The following is a 15469-nucleotide window of genomic DNA, read 5'->3' on the forward strand; positions in this document are numbered from 1 at the left end:
GAACTGTGAGATCATGACCTGAGCTGAAGTCTGCGCTTATCTAACTGAGCCACCCAGGTGCCCCTGAGTTTGTCGTTTTTAGATTCTGCATATAAGTGAGATCATGTAGTATTTGTTTTTCTGTGCCTGACTTATTTCACTTAGCATAATGCCTTCCAAGTCCATCCATTTTGTCACAAATGGCAGGATTTTCTTCTTTTTGAAGACTGAATAATATTCCATTATATTATACACATTATATAGTATATTATATAGAATATCTCACACATTCTGTTTATTCGTTTGTTCATCAATGGACAATTTGGTTGATTCTATATCGTGGCTATTGTGAATAATGCTGCAATGAACATGGGATTGCAGTTATCTCTTTAATATTCTGTTTTCATTTCCTGTGACTATATGCCCAGAAGTAGGATTGCTGGGTCATATACTAGTTTTTAATTTTTTGAGAAATCTCCCTATTGTTTTCCATAGTAGCCGTACCAATTTATATTCCCACCAACAGTGCAAAAGGGTTCCCTTTTCTCTACATCCTTGCCAACAAACTTGTTATCTCTTGTCTTTTTAATGATAGGCATTCTAACATGTGTGGGGTGATATCTCATTGTGGTGGTTTTGATTTGCATGTCCTGATGATTTAGTGGTTGGGCATTTTTTCATATAATTGTTGGCCATTTGTATATCTTCTTTTGAGAAATCTGTTCAAGTCTTTGCCTATTTTTAAATCAGGCTGTTTGTTTACTTGCTACTCAGTTGTCTAGTTCCTTATGTATTTTTAGGTGTTAACCCCTTATTGGATAGATGGTTTGCAAATATTTTCTACCATTCCATAGATTATCTCTTTACTTTGTTAATTGTTTCTTTTGCTGTGCGGGAACTTTTTAGCTTGATGCAATCCTTTTTGTCTATTTTTACTTTTGTTGCCTGTGCTTTTGGGGTCATATCCAAAAATTTGTTGCCTAAAACAATGACAAAAAGCTTTTCCTTATGTTTTCTTCTAATGGTTTTACAGATTGAGGTCTTATGTTTAAATCCTTATCCATTTTTGAGTTGATTTTTGTATATGGTGTGAGATAGGGGTTCAATTTCATTCCTCTGCATGTGAATATCAAGTTTTCCCAATACCATTTTTTAAAAAAAGTATTTATTTATTTTTGGGAGAGCACAAGCTAGGGAGGAGTAGACAGAGGGAGACAGAGGATCTGAAGCTGGCGCTGCACTGACAAGCTGACAGCAGCAAGCCCAATGTGCAGCTCAGATTCATGAGCCATGAGATCATGACCTGAGCAGAGATCAAGAGTCACATCTTCAACCAAGTGAGCCACCCACTCCAGGTGCCCCTCCCCCACCGCAACACCATTTATTAAAGAGACTGTCCTTAGTATGTGCTCTTGATACCTTTGTTGAAGATTAATTCATTGTAAATGCATTTATTTCTGGGCTCTGTTCTGTTGCATTGGTCTAGATTTTTTTTTTTTTTTTTTTTTAATGCCAGCACGGTGCTATTTTGTTAAGTATAGCTTTGTAGTGTATTTGAAAATCAGGTAATTTAATAAATTTGATGCTTCCAGCTTTGTTCTTTTTGCTCAAGACTGCTTTGGCTATTTGGAGTCTTTTGTGGTTCTGTATGAATTTTAGGATTTTTTTTCTATTTTGTTGAAAAATACCATTGGAATTTTGATAGGGATTTGAATCTGTACATCACTTTGGGTAGGGTAGTATGGGCATTTTAATAATAGTAATTCTTCTAATTGATGAACATGGCATATCTTTCCATTTATTTGTTTTTCAATTTCTTTTATCAATTTTTTGCAGTTTTTGTTTTACACATCTTTTTATTTTTTTTTTTACCATTTATTTATTATTGAGAGACAGAGAGCACCAGAAGGAGAGGGGCAGAGAGATGGGGAGACACACATTCTAAAGTAGGCTCCAGGCTCTGAGCTGTCAGCACAGAGCCCGACGTGGGGCTTGAACCCATGAACCACAAGATCATGACCCGAGCCGAAGTCGGATGCTTTACCGAGCCACCCAGGTGCCCCAAGTTTTGTTTTACACATCTTACACCTCCTTGGTTAAATTTGTATGAGTCTTTTTTTTCCCCTGCCCCACTCCCCAAATTTATGAGTATTTTTGAACCACTGAATAGCTCATATCATCTGGCAAAAGATGGGACAAAACCTATTAGAGTATATAAAATATCAGAAATACGGTTATCGCAAAAAAAAAAAAAAAAAAAAAAAAAAGGGAAGACTAGCCAATCTTTCTGTCTGCTTTGTTGCGAAGCAATTTCTTAATTGTATTGATATGAAAGTAACTGAAATGCTTTGTTTTTAGCAACTAAATTGATTTTAGCCTTTTCTTTGTAGGTGGATTGGACTTTAAATATTGGAGAGCAAGCCCTTGATATATGTATTGTCTCTTTCAATCAGTCAGCATCTTCTGTTTTTGTTCTTGGTGAGAGAAACTTTTTTTGCCTTAAGGATAACGGACAGATTCGATTCATGAAGAAACTTGATAGTAGCCCAAGTTGTTTTCTCCCATATTGCTCAGGTGTGTAGAAGTATTTTTCTTTTATCTTTTCCATATGTCAAGGCTAGTGATATACATCAGAAAAAGCCTAATTCACACGCATATATTTTAAACATCTAGGAAAATAGTTTTATACAGAACATGTAATGGAAATTTTAACTTCAGAGTTTGAATAGAGGTTTGATATAAAGCACACATTTGGTTTTGTCAGTCATTTTACTTTGTACAGAATGACTTGGAGAATTGGCCTCAGATATACATTTATGCTTTCCAAAATGTGGCTGTTCAAGATGTTTCCAAAAGAACACCAGACTCTTAAAAGCAGAATGAAGCATATAGTAATGTCCGATAGAATGACTTATCTGTGGCTAATGCTCGGTAAATCATTAGCTTAAAGGTGTTAAATATTAATGAAATTCATACTTTCTAGATAAAATGCAAAAGTGTTGGCTACTATCTACTTCTAGTTCCCAAGTCTGTAAAATCATTGTGTAATTTTTGATATTCGTGCTTGAAGTTAAAAACTAATGTGTTACTAAAATAAATGCTTTTTTACTTTAGGCATTAACATCAAGACATTAGAATTAATTTGTATACTAAATCCCTTAAAAGTGATTTAATATACTGTTGCAGATAACTGTTTTCTTATTATCTTCTTTTCTGTCTTCAACATACAGTTTCTGAAGGAACAATAAATACTTTGATTGGAAACCATAATCACATGTTACATATTTATCAGGATGTGACGCTGAAGTGGGCCACTCAGCTTCCCCACATTCCTGTAGCAGTAAGAGTGGGCTGTTTACAGTAAGTGATTTAATGTTTTTTTTTTTTTTTTTGATCTTAGTCAAGGAATTCTGTAGAAGTTTTATGAAATAATAGCAAGTGATTTTACTGAAGAATGACAATTGACATTGTAGTGTGAATGTCAACAATAGAAATAATTTAAAATATAACTTGTATTGGAAAAGGATGTAAAAAAGTCTTACTTAGCACCATCAATCATTTTTATGTTATTTTAATTCCCATGCAGTTAACACACAGTTATATTAGTTTCAGGCGTACAATATAGTGATTTGACAATTCCATACATCACGCAGTACTCATTACAACAAGTGCATTCCTTAATTGCCTCAATCATTTTTATTTAGTATCTCTAGGAAGACATCATTTGTAAATTAAAGATTTAAAGAAAATGGTTTACCTGATAGATTATTTTCTTTAAAATAGAAAAGGATTTCTTCAAGCATGTGATGGGTCCCATTTAGAGAGCATTTATTGTTAGACTGAGAGTACTACACATGGAAACTTGTTTCAGACCTTATTATGTCAAGTGGTGCAGAATTGCTGATTGTGTTTAAGACAGTTTAGATTATAAATTGGGCCAGTATGCATTTAAAATGAAAGAAAAAACACATGTCCTAAATTTACAAAATTTATCAAAAGGAGAGAAATGAGACATAAGTGTGTAATTTTTCTAGGTTGTCAGTATAAAAGGCAAGAGCCTGACAAACTTTTAGCATCTCGGATTATGTTTAGGAATTGAAAATCTCAGTGAATATGTAGAAACCAACTCTTTTTTTTTTTTTTTAAGGTTTTACTTTTATATAATATTTATACCCAATGTGGGGCTGGAACTCACGGCCCTGGGAGCAAGAGTCGTGTGCTCCACTGACTGAGTCAGCCAGGTGCCTCTAGAAACACAACTTTCTATAAAGCTTTATAGATTCCCTAGATCTATTCAGTTCTACTTATTTAGATCATTTGATTTAATCTAAGCCTGAATATTGGGAAAATGGAAACAGTGTTTTTAAAACATCAAATATTTTAAAAAGAAGTTGCTTTCTCATGTTTTATGAGAAAATATCATCATACTTAACACAAATTATGGTTATTTCGTATCTGAAGAAAAATTTAAAATTTGAGATTGGCTTTTACAACGTCTACCAGATAGTCTTTTAAGTTCAACCTAACACTTAGACTCCCCAGACATTTTAAATCAGATTTACTTAGGAGGATTTAGAACAGGAAAAACATCTTGCCAGCAGGGCAACGTCAAGTATTTCTCTTCTGGGAGAGTCATTCTTGCAGCAGTCCATATATCCATCCAAGAGCTGTTCTCTTTGGCCTCCCAAGTGACAGCTCAGGTGCAAGAAGACAGATCTACACTGGTGGGTATGTGGCCCATCTTGGCTTATAATCCCCATGCTCTTCAGTTTTAAATACTAAGAAGTCATTGTGGTTTTTGTGTGTATGTGGGGCATAGGAGGTGATGGATAGAAAGACCTATTGAGACTATTTAGTCGAAATACTTATTTTACACATATATGATTTACTGAGACATGCCTATTTCAAGCGTCCCTATACTCAGAAGCTCAAAGATAATGTTTCTCAGCAGATATTTATGGTTTATTTATAGTTCAGATGTCCAGATGCATCTTTTATAAGTCAAGGGTCCAGAAATAACTGAAATTATTAGCAGTGAAAAACCAAATTTCCATAATGTGCATCAAGATGTTTCTATTCAGAAGTAGTCTGTCGCATCTAAACTTAGGTATTAGTGAGTGAAACTTCCTCTGTCTCATAGCTTTTTCAAGATCAGGATTATAAATAGTTAAATGCAAATATTTCCATTAATGATTTCTACAGTTAATTTATAGCAATAACTTTTAATTATTTGTTTGAAGATTTTTCTTATTTTTCTGTAGTTTAGCATTAAAGTATATAGTTAGACTGTTTGAAACAATTTCAGTATAATTTTTATTAGAATTTTAAAAGTGATTCTTACTGACTTAGCTCTAGCATATTTATGTATAGAAGTTATTATTTGAAATTAGAAGCAGTGAAATAATTTTGCTTCTGCTTTTTATTACATTTAGAGTTAAACTTTTTGGTGGAAGCTTCCTTGGCTGAGTGTGTTTATTTGTAAAGGAAATTGCTGCTATTTTAATATGTTTCTTTTCAATGAATAAGAAATACTGGATTTGAATCAAGTTGATGCAATTATACTTAATAACAGCATTTTGCTCAGAAACTAAGATGCTTTATTTCCTCCCACTCCCATCTACTTGGCAGCCCAAGTCTTCTCTACCTTGTTTATTATAAACCGATTCTGAATCTGTTTCCTTCTTTCAACGACGTTCTTGATTAGAGAGAGTTCCTTTGGTTTAATTATTTTAATTTTTGTGGATTAGACTATGGGAATGTGAAATAAGAATATAGTGACATGTGTGCATGTTATAATGTTCTTCAAATTCTCTACTATTAACTGTTTTCCTCTCATTGCATGAAGTAGCTGTGGAAGCCTGGCCAGTATCTTACCTCTGCTGTGGTCAGTCTCCCAAATGGCAAATAAAGATCATTATTTATCGGTAATGTTACTCTCTCGAGAGATATGAAATATACCTCAAAGTTGAAGTCTATTTGAATGAATGTTCAAAGTGATGAGAATCTTTCCAAACTTTAGCTGGCAACCACAGCCATTGTGCCTTAAAATCTTATTGCAGTTCATTTTTTAGCATAAACAGTTTGGTTGGTCTAGTATTTGAGTGTATTTCTTCCTAGGCTGTATCTACTATAGTAACTTGTAACTGTCAGTATTTAACTGTTTCATTCTTTAACCTTCATGGTTGTAGTATTCTTTACTAGAAAGTTTTCCCCATTTCTTCTCTGGATTCTCCAGTCTCTTTTATCTTTGAGTCCTACCTGAAGTCACATAAAGAAGACTTCCCTCCCTGCTTTGGTCTCCTCTTTCTCTGAATTTCTATAATATTTACATTATTTTGGTGACTGCTGTTTGATTTTGCTAACTCCTCAACTCAGTCACGCACTCCTTTAATGTGGGGGACCCTTTCTGCTTTTGCATATCACACTGAATCAGCCCCAAAGCTGAATATATAGTGTATACTTGGTAAACTTGTAAAAAAATCTGTGATTTGTGCATGTCAGGGGGAGGAATGGCTAAAAACACCTTATAAGAGCTTTCAATGGAAGTTCCTTTTCTTAAAAATATGAAACAATTGAGAGTCCTGGATGGAAGGCTATTATTTTTTGAAAACAGATTTATTGGAAGAGTTTTCAAATTTCAGTGACTTTTTTTTTTTTATTTTTTTTATTTTTTATTTTTTAATATATGAAATTTACTGTCAAATTGGTTTCCATACAACACCCAGTGCTCATCCCAAAAGGTGCCCTCCTCAATACCCATCACCCACCCTGCCCTCCCTCCCACCCCCCATCAACCCTCAGTTTGTTCTCAGTTTTTAACAGTCTCTTATGCTTTGGCTCTCTCCCACTCTAACCTCTTTTTTTTTTTTTTTTTTTTTTTCCTTCCCCTCCCCCATGGGTTTCTGTTATGTTTCTCAGGATCCACATAAGAGTGAAACCATATGGTATCTGTCTTTCTCTGTATGGCTTATTTCACTTAGCATCACACTCTCCAGATCCATCCATGTTGCTACAAAAGGCCATATTTCATTTTTTCTCATTGCCACATAGTATTCCATTGTGTATATAAGCCACAATTTCTTTATCCATTCATCAGTTGATGGACATTTAGGCTCTTCCCATAATTTGGCTATTGTTGAGAGTGCCGCTATAAACATTGGGGTACAGGTGCCCCTATGCATCAGTACTCCTGTATCCCTTGGATAAATTCCTAGCAGTGCTATTGCTGGGTCATAGGGTAGGTCTATTTTTAATTTTCTGAGGAACCTCCACACTGCTTTCCAGAGCGGCTGCACCAATTTGCATGCCCACCAACAGTGCAAGAGGGTTCCCGTTTCTCCACATCCTCTCCAGCATCTATAGTCTCCTGATTTCTTCATTTTGGCCACTCTGACTGGCGTGAGGTGGTATCTGAGTGTGGTTTTGATTTGTATTTCCCTGATGAGGAGCGACGTTGAACATCTTTTCATGTGCCTGTTGGCCATCCGGATGTCTTCTTTAGAGAAGTGTCTATTCATGTTTTCTGCCCATTTCTTCACTGGGTTATTTGTTTTTCGGGTGTGGAGTTTGATGAGCTCTTTATAGATTTTGGATACTAGCCCTTTGTCCGATGTGTCATTTGCAAATATCTTTTCCCATTCCGTTGGTTGCCTTTTAGTTTTGTTGGTTGTTTCCTTTGCTGTGCAGAAGCTTTTTATCTTCATAAGGTCCCAGTAATTCACTTTTGCTTTTAATTCCCTTGCCTTTGGGGATGTGCCGACTAAGAGATTGCTACGGCTGAGGTCAGAGAGGTCTTTTCCTGCTTTCTCCTCTAAGGTTTTGATGGTTTCCTGTCTCACATTCAGGTCCTTTAGCCATTTTGAGTTTATTTTTGTGAATGGTGTGAGAAAGTGGTCTAGTTTCAACCTTCTGCATGTTGCTGTCCAGTTCTCCCAGCACCATTTGTTAAAGAGACTGTCTTTTTTCCATTGGATGTTCTTTCCTGCTTTGTCAAAGATGAGTTGACCATACGTTTGTGGGTCTAGTTCTGGGGTTTCTATTCTATTCCATTGGTCTATGTGTCTGTTTTTATGCCAATACCATGCTGTCTTGATGATGACAGCTTTGTAGTAGAGGCTAAAGTCTGGGATTGTGATGCCTCCTGCTTTGGTCTTCTTCTTCAAAATTACTTTGGCTATTCGGGGCCTTTTGTGGTTCCATATGAATTTTAGGATTGCTTGTTCTAGTTTCGAGAAGAATGCTGGTGCAATTTTGATTGGGATTGCATTGAATGTGTAGATAGCTTTGGGTAGTATTGACATTTTGACAATATTTATTCTTCCAATCCATGAGCAGGGAATGTCTTTCCATTTCTTTATATCTTCTTCAATTACCTGCATAAGCTTTCTATAGTTTTCAGCATACAGATCTTTTACATCTTTGGTTAGATTTATTCCTAGGTATTTTATGCTTCTTGGTGCAATTGTGAATGGGATCAGTTTCTTCATTTGTCTTTCTGTTGCTTCATTGTTAGTGTATAAGAATGCAACTGATTTCTGCACATTGATTTTGTATCCTGCAACTTTGCTGAATTCATGTATCAGTTCTAGCAGACTTTTGGTGGAGTCTATCGGATTTTCCATGTATAATATCATGTCATCTGCAAAAAGCGAAAGCTTGACTTCATCTTTGCCAATTTTGATGCCTTTGATTTCCTTTTGTTGTCTGATTGCTGATGCTAGAACTTCCAGCACTATATTAAACAACAGCGGTGACAGTGGGCATCCCTGTCGTGTTCCTGATCTCAGGGAAAAAGCTCTCAGTTTTTCCCCGTTGAGGATGATGTTAGCTGTGGGCTTTTCATAAATGGCCTTTATGATCTTTAAGTATGTTCCTTCTATCCCGACTTTCTCAAGGGTTTTTATTAAGAAAGGGTGCTGGATTTTGTCAAAGGCCTTTTCTGCATCGATTGACAGGATCATATGGTTCTTCTCTTTTTTTTTGTTAATGTGATGTATCACGTTGATCGATTTGCGAATGTTGAACCAGCCCTGCATCCCAGGAATGAATCCCACTTGATCATGGTGAATAATTCTTTTGATATGCTGTTGAATTCGATTTGCTAGTATCTTATTAAGAATTTTTGCATCCATATTCATCAGGGATATTGGCCTGTAGTTCTCTTTTTTTACTGGGTCTCTGTCTGGTTTAGGAATCAAAGTAATACTGGCTTCATAGAATGAGTCTGGAAGTTTTCCTTCCCTTTCTATTTCTTGGAATAGCTTGAGAAGGATAGGTATTATCTCTGCTTTAAATGTCTGGTAGAACTCCCCTGGGAAGCCATCTGGTCCTGGACTCTTATTTGTTGGGAGATTTTTGATAACCGATTCAATTTCTTCGCTGGTTATGGGTCTGTTCAAGCTTTCTATTTCCTCCTGATTGAGTTTTGGAAGAGTGTGGGTGTTTAGAAATTTGTCCATTTCTTCCAGGTTGTCCAATTTGCTGGCATATAATTTTTCATAGTATTCCCTGATAATTGTTTGTATCTCTGAGGGATTGGTTGTAATCATTCCATTTTCATTCATGATTTTATCTATTTGGGTCATCTCCCTTTTCTTTTTGAGAAGCCTGGCTAGAGGTTTGTCAATTTTGTTTATTTTTTCAAAAAACCAACTCTTGGTTTCGTTGATCTGCTCTACAGTTTTTTTAGATTCTATATTGTTTATTTCTGCTCTGATCTTTATTATTTCTCTTCTTCTGCTGGGTTTAGGCTGCCTTTGCTGTTCTGCTTCTATTTCCTTTAGGTGTGCTGTTAGGTTTTGTATTTGGGATTTTTCTTGTTTCTTGAGATAGGCCTGGATTGCAATGTATTTTCCTCTCAGGACTGCCTTCGCTGCATCCCAAAGCGTTTGGATTGTTGTATTTTCATTTTCGTTTGTTTCCATATATATTTTAATTTCTTCTCTAATTGCCTGGTTGACCCACTCATTCGTTAGTAGGGTGTTCTTTAACCTCCATGCTTTTGGAGGTTTTCCAGACTTTTTCCTGTGTTTGATTTCAAGCTTCATAGCATTGTGGTCTGAAAGTATGCATGGTATAATTTCAATTCTTGTAAACTTATGAAGGGCTGTTTTGTGACCCAGTGTATGATCTATCTTGGAGAATGTTCCATGTGCACTCGAGAAGAAAGTATATTCTGTTGCTTTGGGATGCAGAGTTCTAAATATATCTGTCAAGTCCATCTGATCCAATGTATCATTCAGGGCCCTTGTTTCTTTATTGACTGTGTGTCTAGATGATCTATCCATTTCTGTAAGTGGGGTGTTAAAGTCCCCTGCAATGACCACATTCTTATCAATAAGGTTGCTTATGTTTATGAGTAATTGTTTTATATATCTGGGGGCTCGGGTATTTGGCGCATAGACATTTATAATAGTTAGCTCTTCCTGGTGGATAGACCCTGTGATTATTATATAATGCCCTTCTTCATCTCTTGTTACAGCCTTTAATTTAAAGTCTAGTTTGTCTGATATAAGTATGGCTACTCCAGCTTTCTTTTGGCTTCCAGGAGCATGATAAATAGTTCTCCATCCCCTCACTCTCAATCTAAAGGTGTCCTCAGATCTAAAATGAGTCTCTTGTAGACAGCAAATAGATGGGTCTTGTTTTTTTATCCATTCTGATACCCTATGTCTTTTAGTTGGCACATTTAATCCATTTACATTCAGTGTTATTATAGAAAGACATGGGTTTAGAGTCATTGTGATGTCTGTATGTTTTATGCTTGTAGTGATGTCTCTGGTACTTTGTCTCACAGGATCCCCCTTAGGATCTCTTGTAGGGCTGGTTTCGTGGTGACAAATTCCTTCAGTTTTTGTTTGTTTGGGAAGACCTTTATCTCTCCTTCTATTCTAAATGACAGACTTGCTGGATAAAGGATTCTTGGCTGCATATTTTTTCTGTTTAGCACACTGAAGATATCGTGCCAAGCCTTTCTGGCCTGCCAAGTTTCAAAGGAGAGATCAGTCACGAGTCTTATAGGTCTCCCTTTATATGTGAGGGCACGTTTATCCCTTGCTGCTTTCAGAATTTTCTCTTTATCCTTGTATTTTGCCAGTTTCACTATGATATGTCGTGCAGAAGATCGATTCAAGTTACGTCTGAAGGGAGTTCTCTGTGCCTCTTGGATTTCAATGCCTTTTTCCTTCCCCAGTTCAGGGAAGTTCTCAGCTATAATTTGTTCAAGTACCCCTTCAGCACCTTTCCCTCTCTCTTCCTCCTCTGGGATACCAATTATGCGTATATTATTTTTTTTTAGTGTATCACTTAGTTCTCTAATTTTCCCCTCATACTCCTGGATTTTTTTATCTCTCTTTCTTTCAGCTTCCTCTTTCTCCATAACTTTATCTTCTAGTTCACCTATTCTCTCCTCTGCCTCTTCAAGCCGAGCCATCGTGGTTTCCATTTTGTTTTGCATTTCGTTTAAAGCGTTTTTCAACTCCTCGTGACTGTTCCTTAGTCCCTCGATCTTTATGGCAAGAGATTCTCTGCTGTCCTGTATACTGTTTTCAAGCCCAGCGATTAATTTTATGACTATTATTCTAAATTCACTTTCTGTTATATTATTTAAATCCTTTTTGATCAGTCCATTAGCTGTTGTTATTTCCTGGAGATTCTTCTGAGGGGAATTCTTCCGTTTGGTCATTTTGGAGAGTCCCTGGCATGGTGAGGACCTGCAGGGCACTTCCCCTGTGCTGTGGTGTATAACTGGAGTTAGTGGGCGGGGCCGCAGTCCGACCCGATGTCTGCCCCCAGCCCACTGCTGGGGCCACAGTCAGACTGGTGTGTGCCTTCTCTTCCCCTCTCCTAGGGGCGGGATTCACTGTGGGGTGGCGTGTCCCGTCTGGGCTACTTGCACACTGCCAGGCTTGTGTTGCTGGGGATCTGGCGTATTAGCTGGGGTGGGTAGGCAAGGTGCATGGGGGCTGGAGGGGCAGGCTTAGCTCGCTTCTCCTTAGGTGATCCACTTCAGGAGGAGCCCTGTGGCAGCGGGAGGGAGTCAGATCCGCTGCCGGAGGTTTGGCTCCGCAGAAGCACAGAGTTGGGTGTTTGCGCGGAGCGAGCAAGTTCCCTGGCAGGAACTGGTTCCCTTTGGGATTTTGGCTGGGGGATGGGCGGGGGAGATGGCGCTGGCGCCTTTGTTCCCCGCCAAACTGAGCTCTGCCGTCCGGGGGCTCAGCAGCTCTCCCTCCCTTTGTCCTCCAGCCTTCCCGCTTTCCGAGCAGAGCTGTTCACTTATGACCTCCCAGACGCTAAGTCGCGCTTGCTGTCGGAACACAGTCCGTCCGGCCCCTCCGCTTTTGCCAGCCAGACTCGGGGGCTCTGCTTGGCCGGCGAGCCGCCCCTCCGCCCCGGCTCCCTCCCGCCAGTCCGTGGAGCGCGCACCGCCTCACCGCCCTTCCTACCCTCTTCCGTGGGCCTCTAGTCTGCGCTTGACTCCGGAGACTCCCTTCTGCTAATCCTCTGGCGGTTTTCTGGGTTCTTTAGGCAGGTGTAGGTGGAATCTAAGTGATCGGCCAGACGCGCTGTGAGCCCCGCGTCCTCCTACGCCGCCATCTTCCGGAACCCCCTCCTGACTTTTTTTTTTTAAGTTTAATTTTTGCTGTTACTTTGTCATTTCTCTTTTTGTGTGCTGTGCAGAAAGGGAACATGGACCTATATATACACTTTTCACTCTGTTGTATTTTTAAGGATTTCCTTTGTGGCTTAATAGTACACATAAAATTTGTAAATATTCCTGGAATTACGGTAAAGCATAAATTATGATTTTAGAGCTTCTGCATTCTTTTATATTTTCCCCTATTAATCTGTTGCAGTTCAGGAATGGAATGTTAGTCTTTCATTTCCATATTTTTCTGTCTTTTTGTTTTGTTGAATATCTAAGCATTTTGATTTATATAGTCTAGTTCAATGAATTTGCCTTGTGTTTATGATATTTTACTTTTTTGGTGAGTTAAAAAAATTATCAATATAAAATGACCTTCTTTGTGTTCTCATTTAATATTTCTTTGTTTTTGTTTTGTTTTATTTACTTTAAGTACAGTTTGCTATTCATTACTGGTATGCCATGGTCTGTGCTTTTCTTTAATCTATAATTTTATCTTGGATGTATCTCGTACACACAGAATTTCATTGGATTTTTTAACCCATTCTGAAAACCATTGCCCTTTAACTGACCCATTTATAATTGTTATAATCCATATACGTGGCCATTTTTCTTTTATGGTATGTTGTAGTTTTAATAGTATTTCCTTTGCCCTCCATCTCTATGTGAGTTAGAGTTCTCTGTACTTGGATATCCCATGTATTGGATAGTATATACACATACGTATCTCTTTTCTTTATTTCTATTAGTGTTGACTTTTCACTTTTGCCATAATCCAAGAACAAAATGAATCTTTCTCCCTGTGATAGGCAAGGGATTTAATACAGTTTCTTTCTCATTTCCTATCCCCCACCCTGCTGTCTGTACCAGCTCCATGCACAGGCCTGGGTGTAAACGTGAGCTTGTTCTCACACATATCGCCCTATACACCCACACACCCACATACACTTTGTTACTGTTTGTTCTTTGCTACAGTAACATAAGGTTTTAGCTATAAATTATTGTTAAACTATTCTAGTGCTTTTTTGGAGAATGTTTTCAAATTTGTATTCACTTTTTATCTAGACCTATACTAATTTTTGTTATTTTTCTATATCTATTAAAGGTTGTAAATCTTTTTATATTACAAATTGCAATTTTTAAAATGTATTAATTTCACTTCATCTCTTAATATGCTAATTTAATACTAAACTAATGGTGTAGGGTGTTAATATTGCATGGTAAAAATGTATTGTCACATTTCCCCCTCAAACTTTATTGATGTTACTCCTTTATTTTTTAATTTTTTAAATTATTTTTTGATTGTTTTTAAAAAATTTAAAAAAAAAATTTTTTACATTTATTATTTATTTATTTATTTAATTAATTAATTTTTTTAATATATGAAATTTATTGTCAAATTGGTTTCCATACAACACCCAGTGCTCATCCCAAAAGTCCTTTATTTTTTTAAAAAGAACTTTTGTGAAAAAGAATAATCTTGTGATTTTTTATAAAAAGCATAGAACTGAACTATTTAAAACTCAAGAACTATTTGAAAGTGCAAGTAAAAAACCAGAAAAATAAACTAACTCTGCCACCAGTTATCTCAATATTACCACCTAGAATTAACATGTGTTAGCACCTATTAAACATGAAGCTGATATTTTTGTCTACACATATGCATATTTAGGCATAAAATAAAATTTCAAAAGCAGAATAATTTTTTTTTTTAAGTTTTTACTTATTTTATTCGTACTTTTTAAAAAGTAAGCTCTGTGCACAATGTAGGAGTGGAACTCATGACCCTGAGATCAGGAGTCATGAGCTCTACCAACTTAGCCAGCCAGATGCCCCCAGAATAATCTGTTTTTTAAACATATATTTATTTCATTATTTAATTATATACACACACACACACACACACATATGTGTATATGTGTGTGTGTGTGTGTGTATAAATAATTCTAACAGACAAAAGGAATAGATGAAATGGAAGGAATAAGTGAATTTCGTGTAAATGTTTATTCACAACAATATATTTTAGTTTCTAAAAGACCCTTCTAAAGAATAGAAAAAAAATAAAAGGCTATTATTATTTTGTTTGTTTCAAGTAATAAGTTTATGTTTGTAATTTGTTACAACAGACAGTTTCAGTTTTTTTTCAAGCTGCATTTCAATGTTTGGCAGTGTGCATTGACTCCCTGTTATCAAAGATAAGGAAAGCAGCATACTTAATAGTGTACTTCTTATTCCTCTCTTTTTGCCAAAATTGGTTATTGTTGGTATACTATTATTGTTCATTTTGTCAGTGTTTAAAACAGTTGCATATATTTTAGTAATCACAATTTTCACAGTCCTTTCATCTTATCCATGTCTCTAAAAAAGCTTACTGTCAGTGTTTTTTCTTTGTTTCTTTCTTTATTTCTTTTACTGTTCCTGAATTATCTTGATTCACTTCTTGGTTGGTTGAGTTTAATCATTCAGCAGTCTTGAGGAAAGCCTCTAAGTCTTCCTGCATTCTTGAGAGTTGTTTATTGCTGTTACACTTGAAGATTATCTTAGCTTCCCTCAGAAATTTGGACATTCCATTTGGTGTTGACAGTTGCTGTGGAAAGGCCTGAGGCTGACTTAAATATATTTTTAAAACTTCTTATTGAATGAATACTTTTTCTGTCTAGATGCTCATGTCTAGCTTATATATTTTTTTAATCCTTAAAGGACCGTAAAATTGACTAGCATTATTGACAGTTGATTAATTTTGCATTAATTTTGTTCTGGGACAAGGTGAGCTTTGGTAGATTCATGTTTTTATTCATTTCAGGATTATATTATTCCACTGTAACTTTGAATATTGGTTCTGCTCTA

At 36.5% G+C, this 15469-nt stretch overlaps 1 protein-coding gene across 5 annotated transcripts in view; it reads left to right on the forward strand.

The window, feature by feature from the left end:
• BBS9 (Bardet-Biedl syndrome 9) overlaps positions 1–15469 on the forward strand; it is a 441850-nt gene that overhangs the window by 126409 nt on the left and 299972 nt on the right. For all 5 annotated transcript variants that reach the window (XM_078440712.2, XM_078440700.2, XM_078440701.2 and 2 more), the window contains exons 8-9: positions 2370–2553; positions 3210–3339. In XM_078440712.2, coding sequence (XP_078296838.2) covers positions 2370–2553; positions 3210–3339 — 314 coding nt within the window. The remainder of the gene's footprint in view (positions 1–2369; positions 2554–3209; positions 3340–15469) is intronic.

This window comes from Panthera onca, chromosome A2 (assembly GCF_046562875.1).
Source record: "Panthera onca isolate mPanOnc1 chromosome A2, mPanOnc1 haplotype 2, whole genome shotgun sequence".
NCBI classification, from domain to species: Eukaryota; Metazoa; Chordata; class Mammalia; order Carnivora; family Felidae; genus Panthera; species Panthera onca.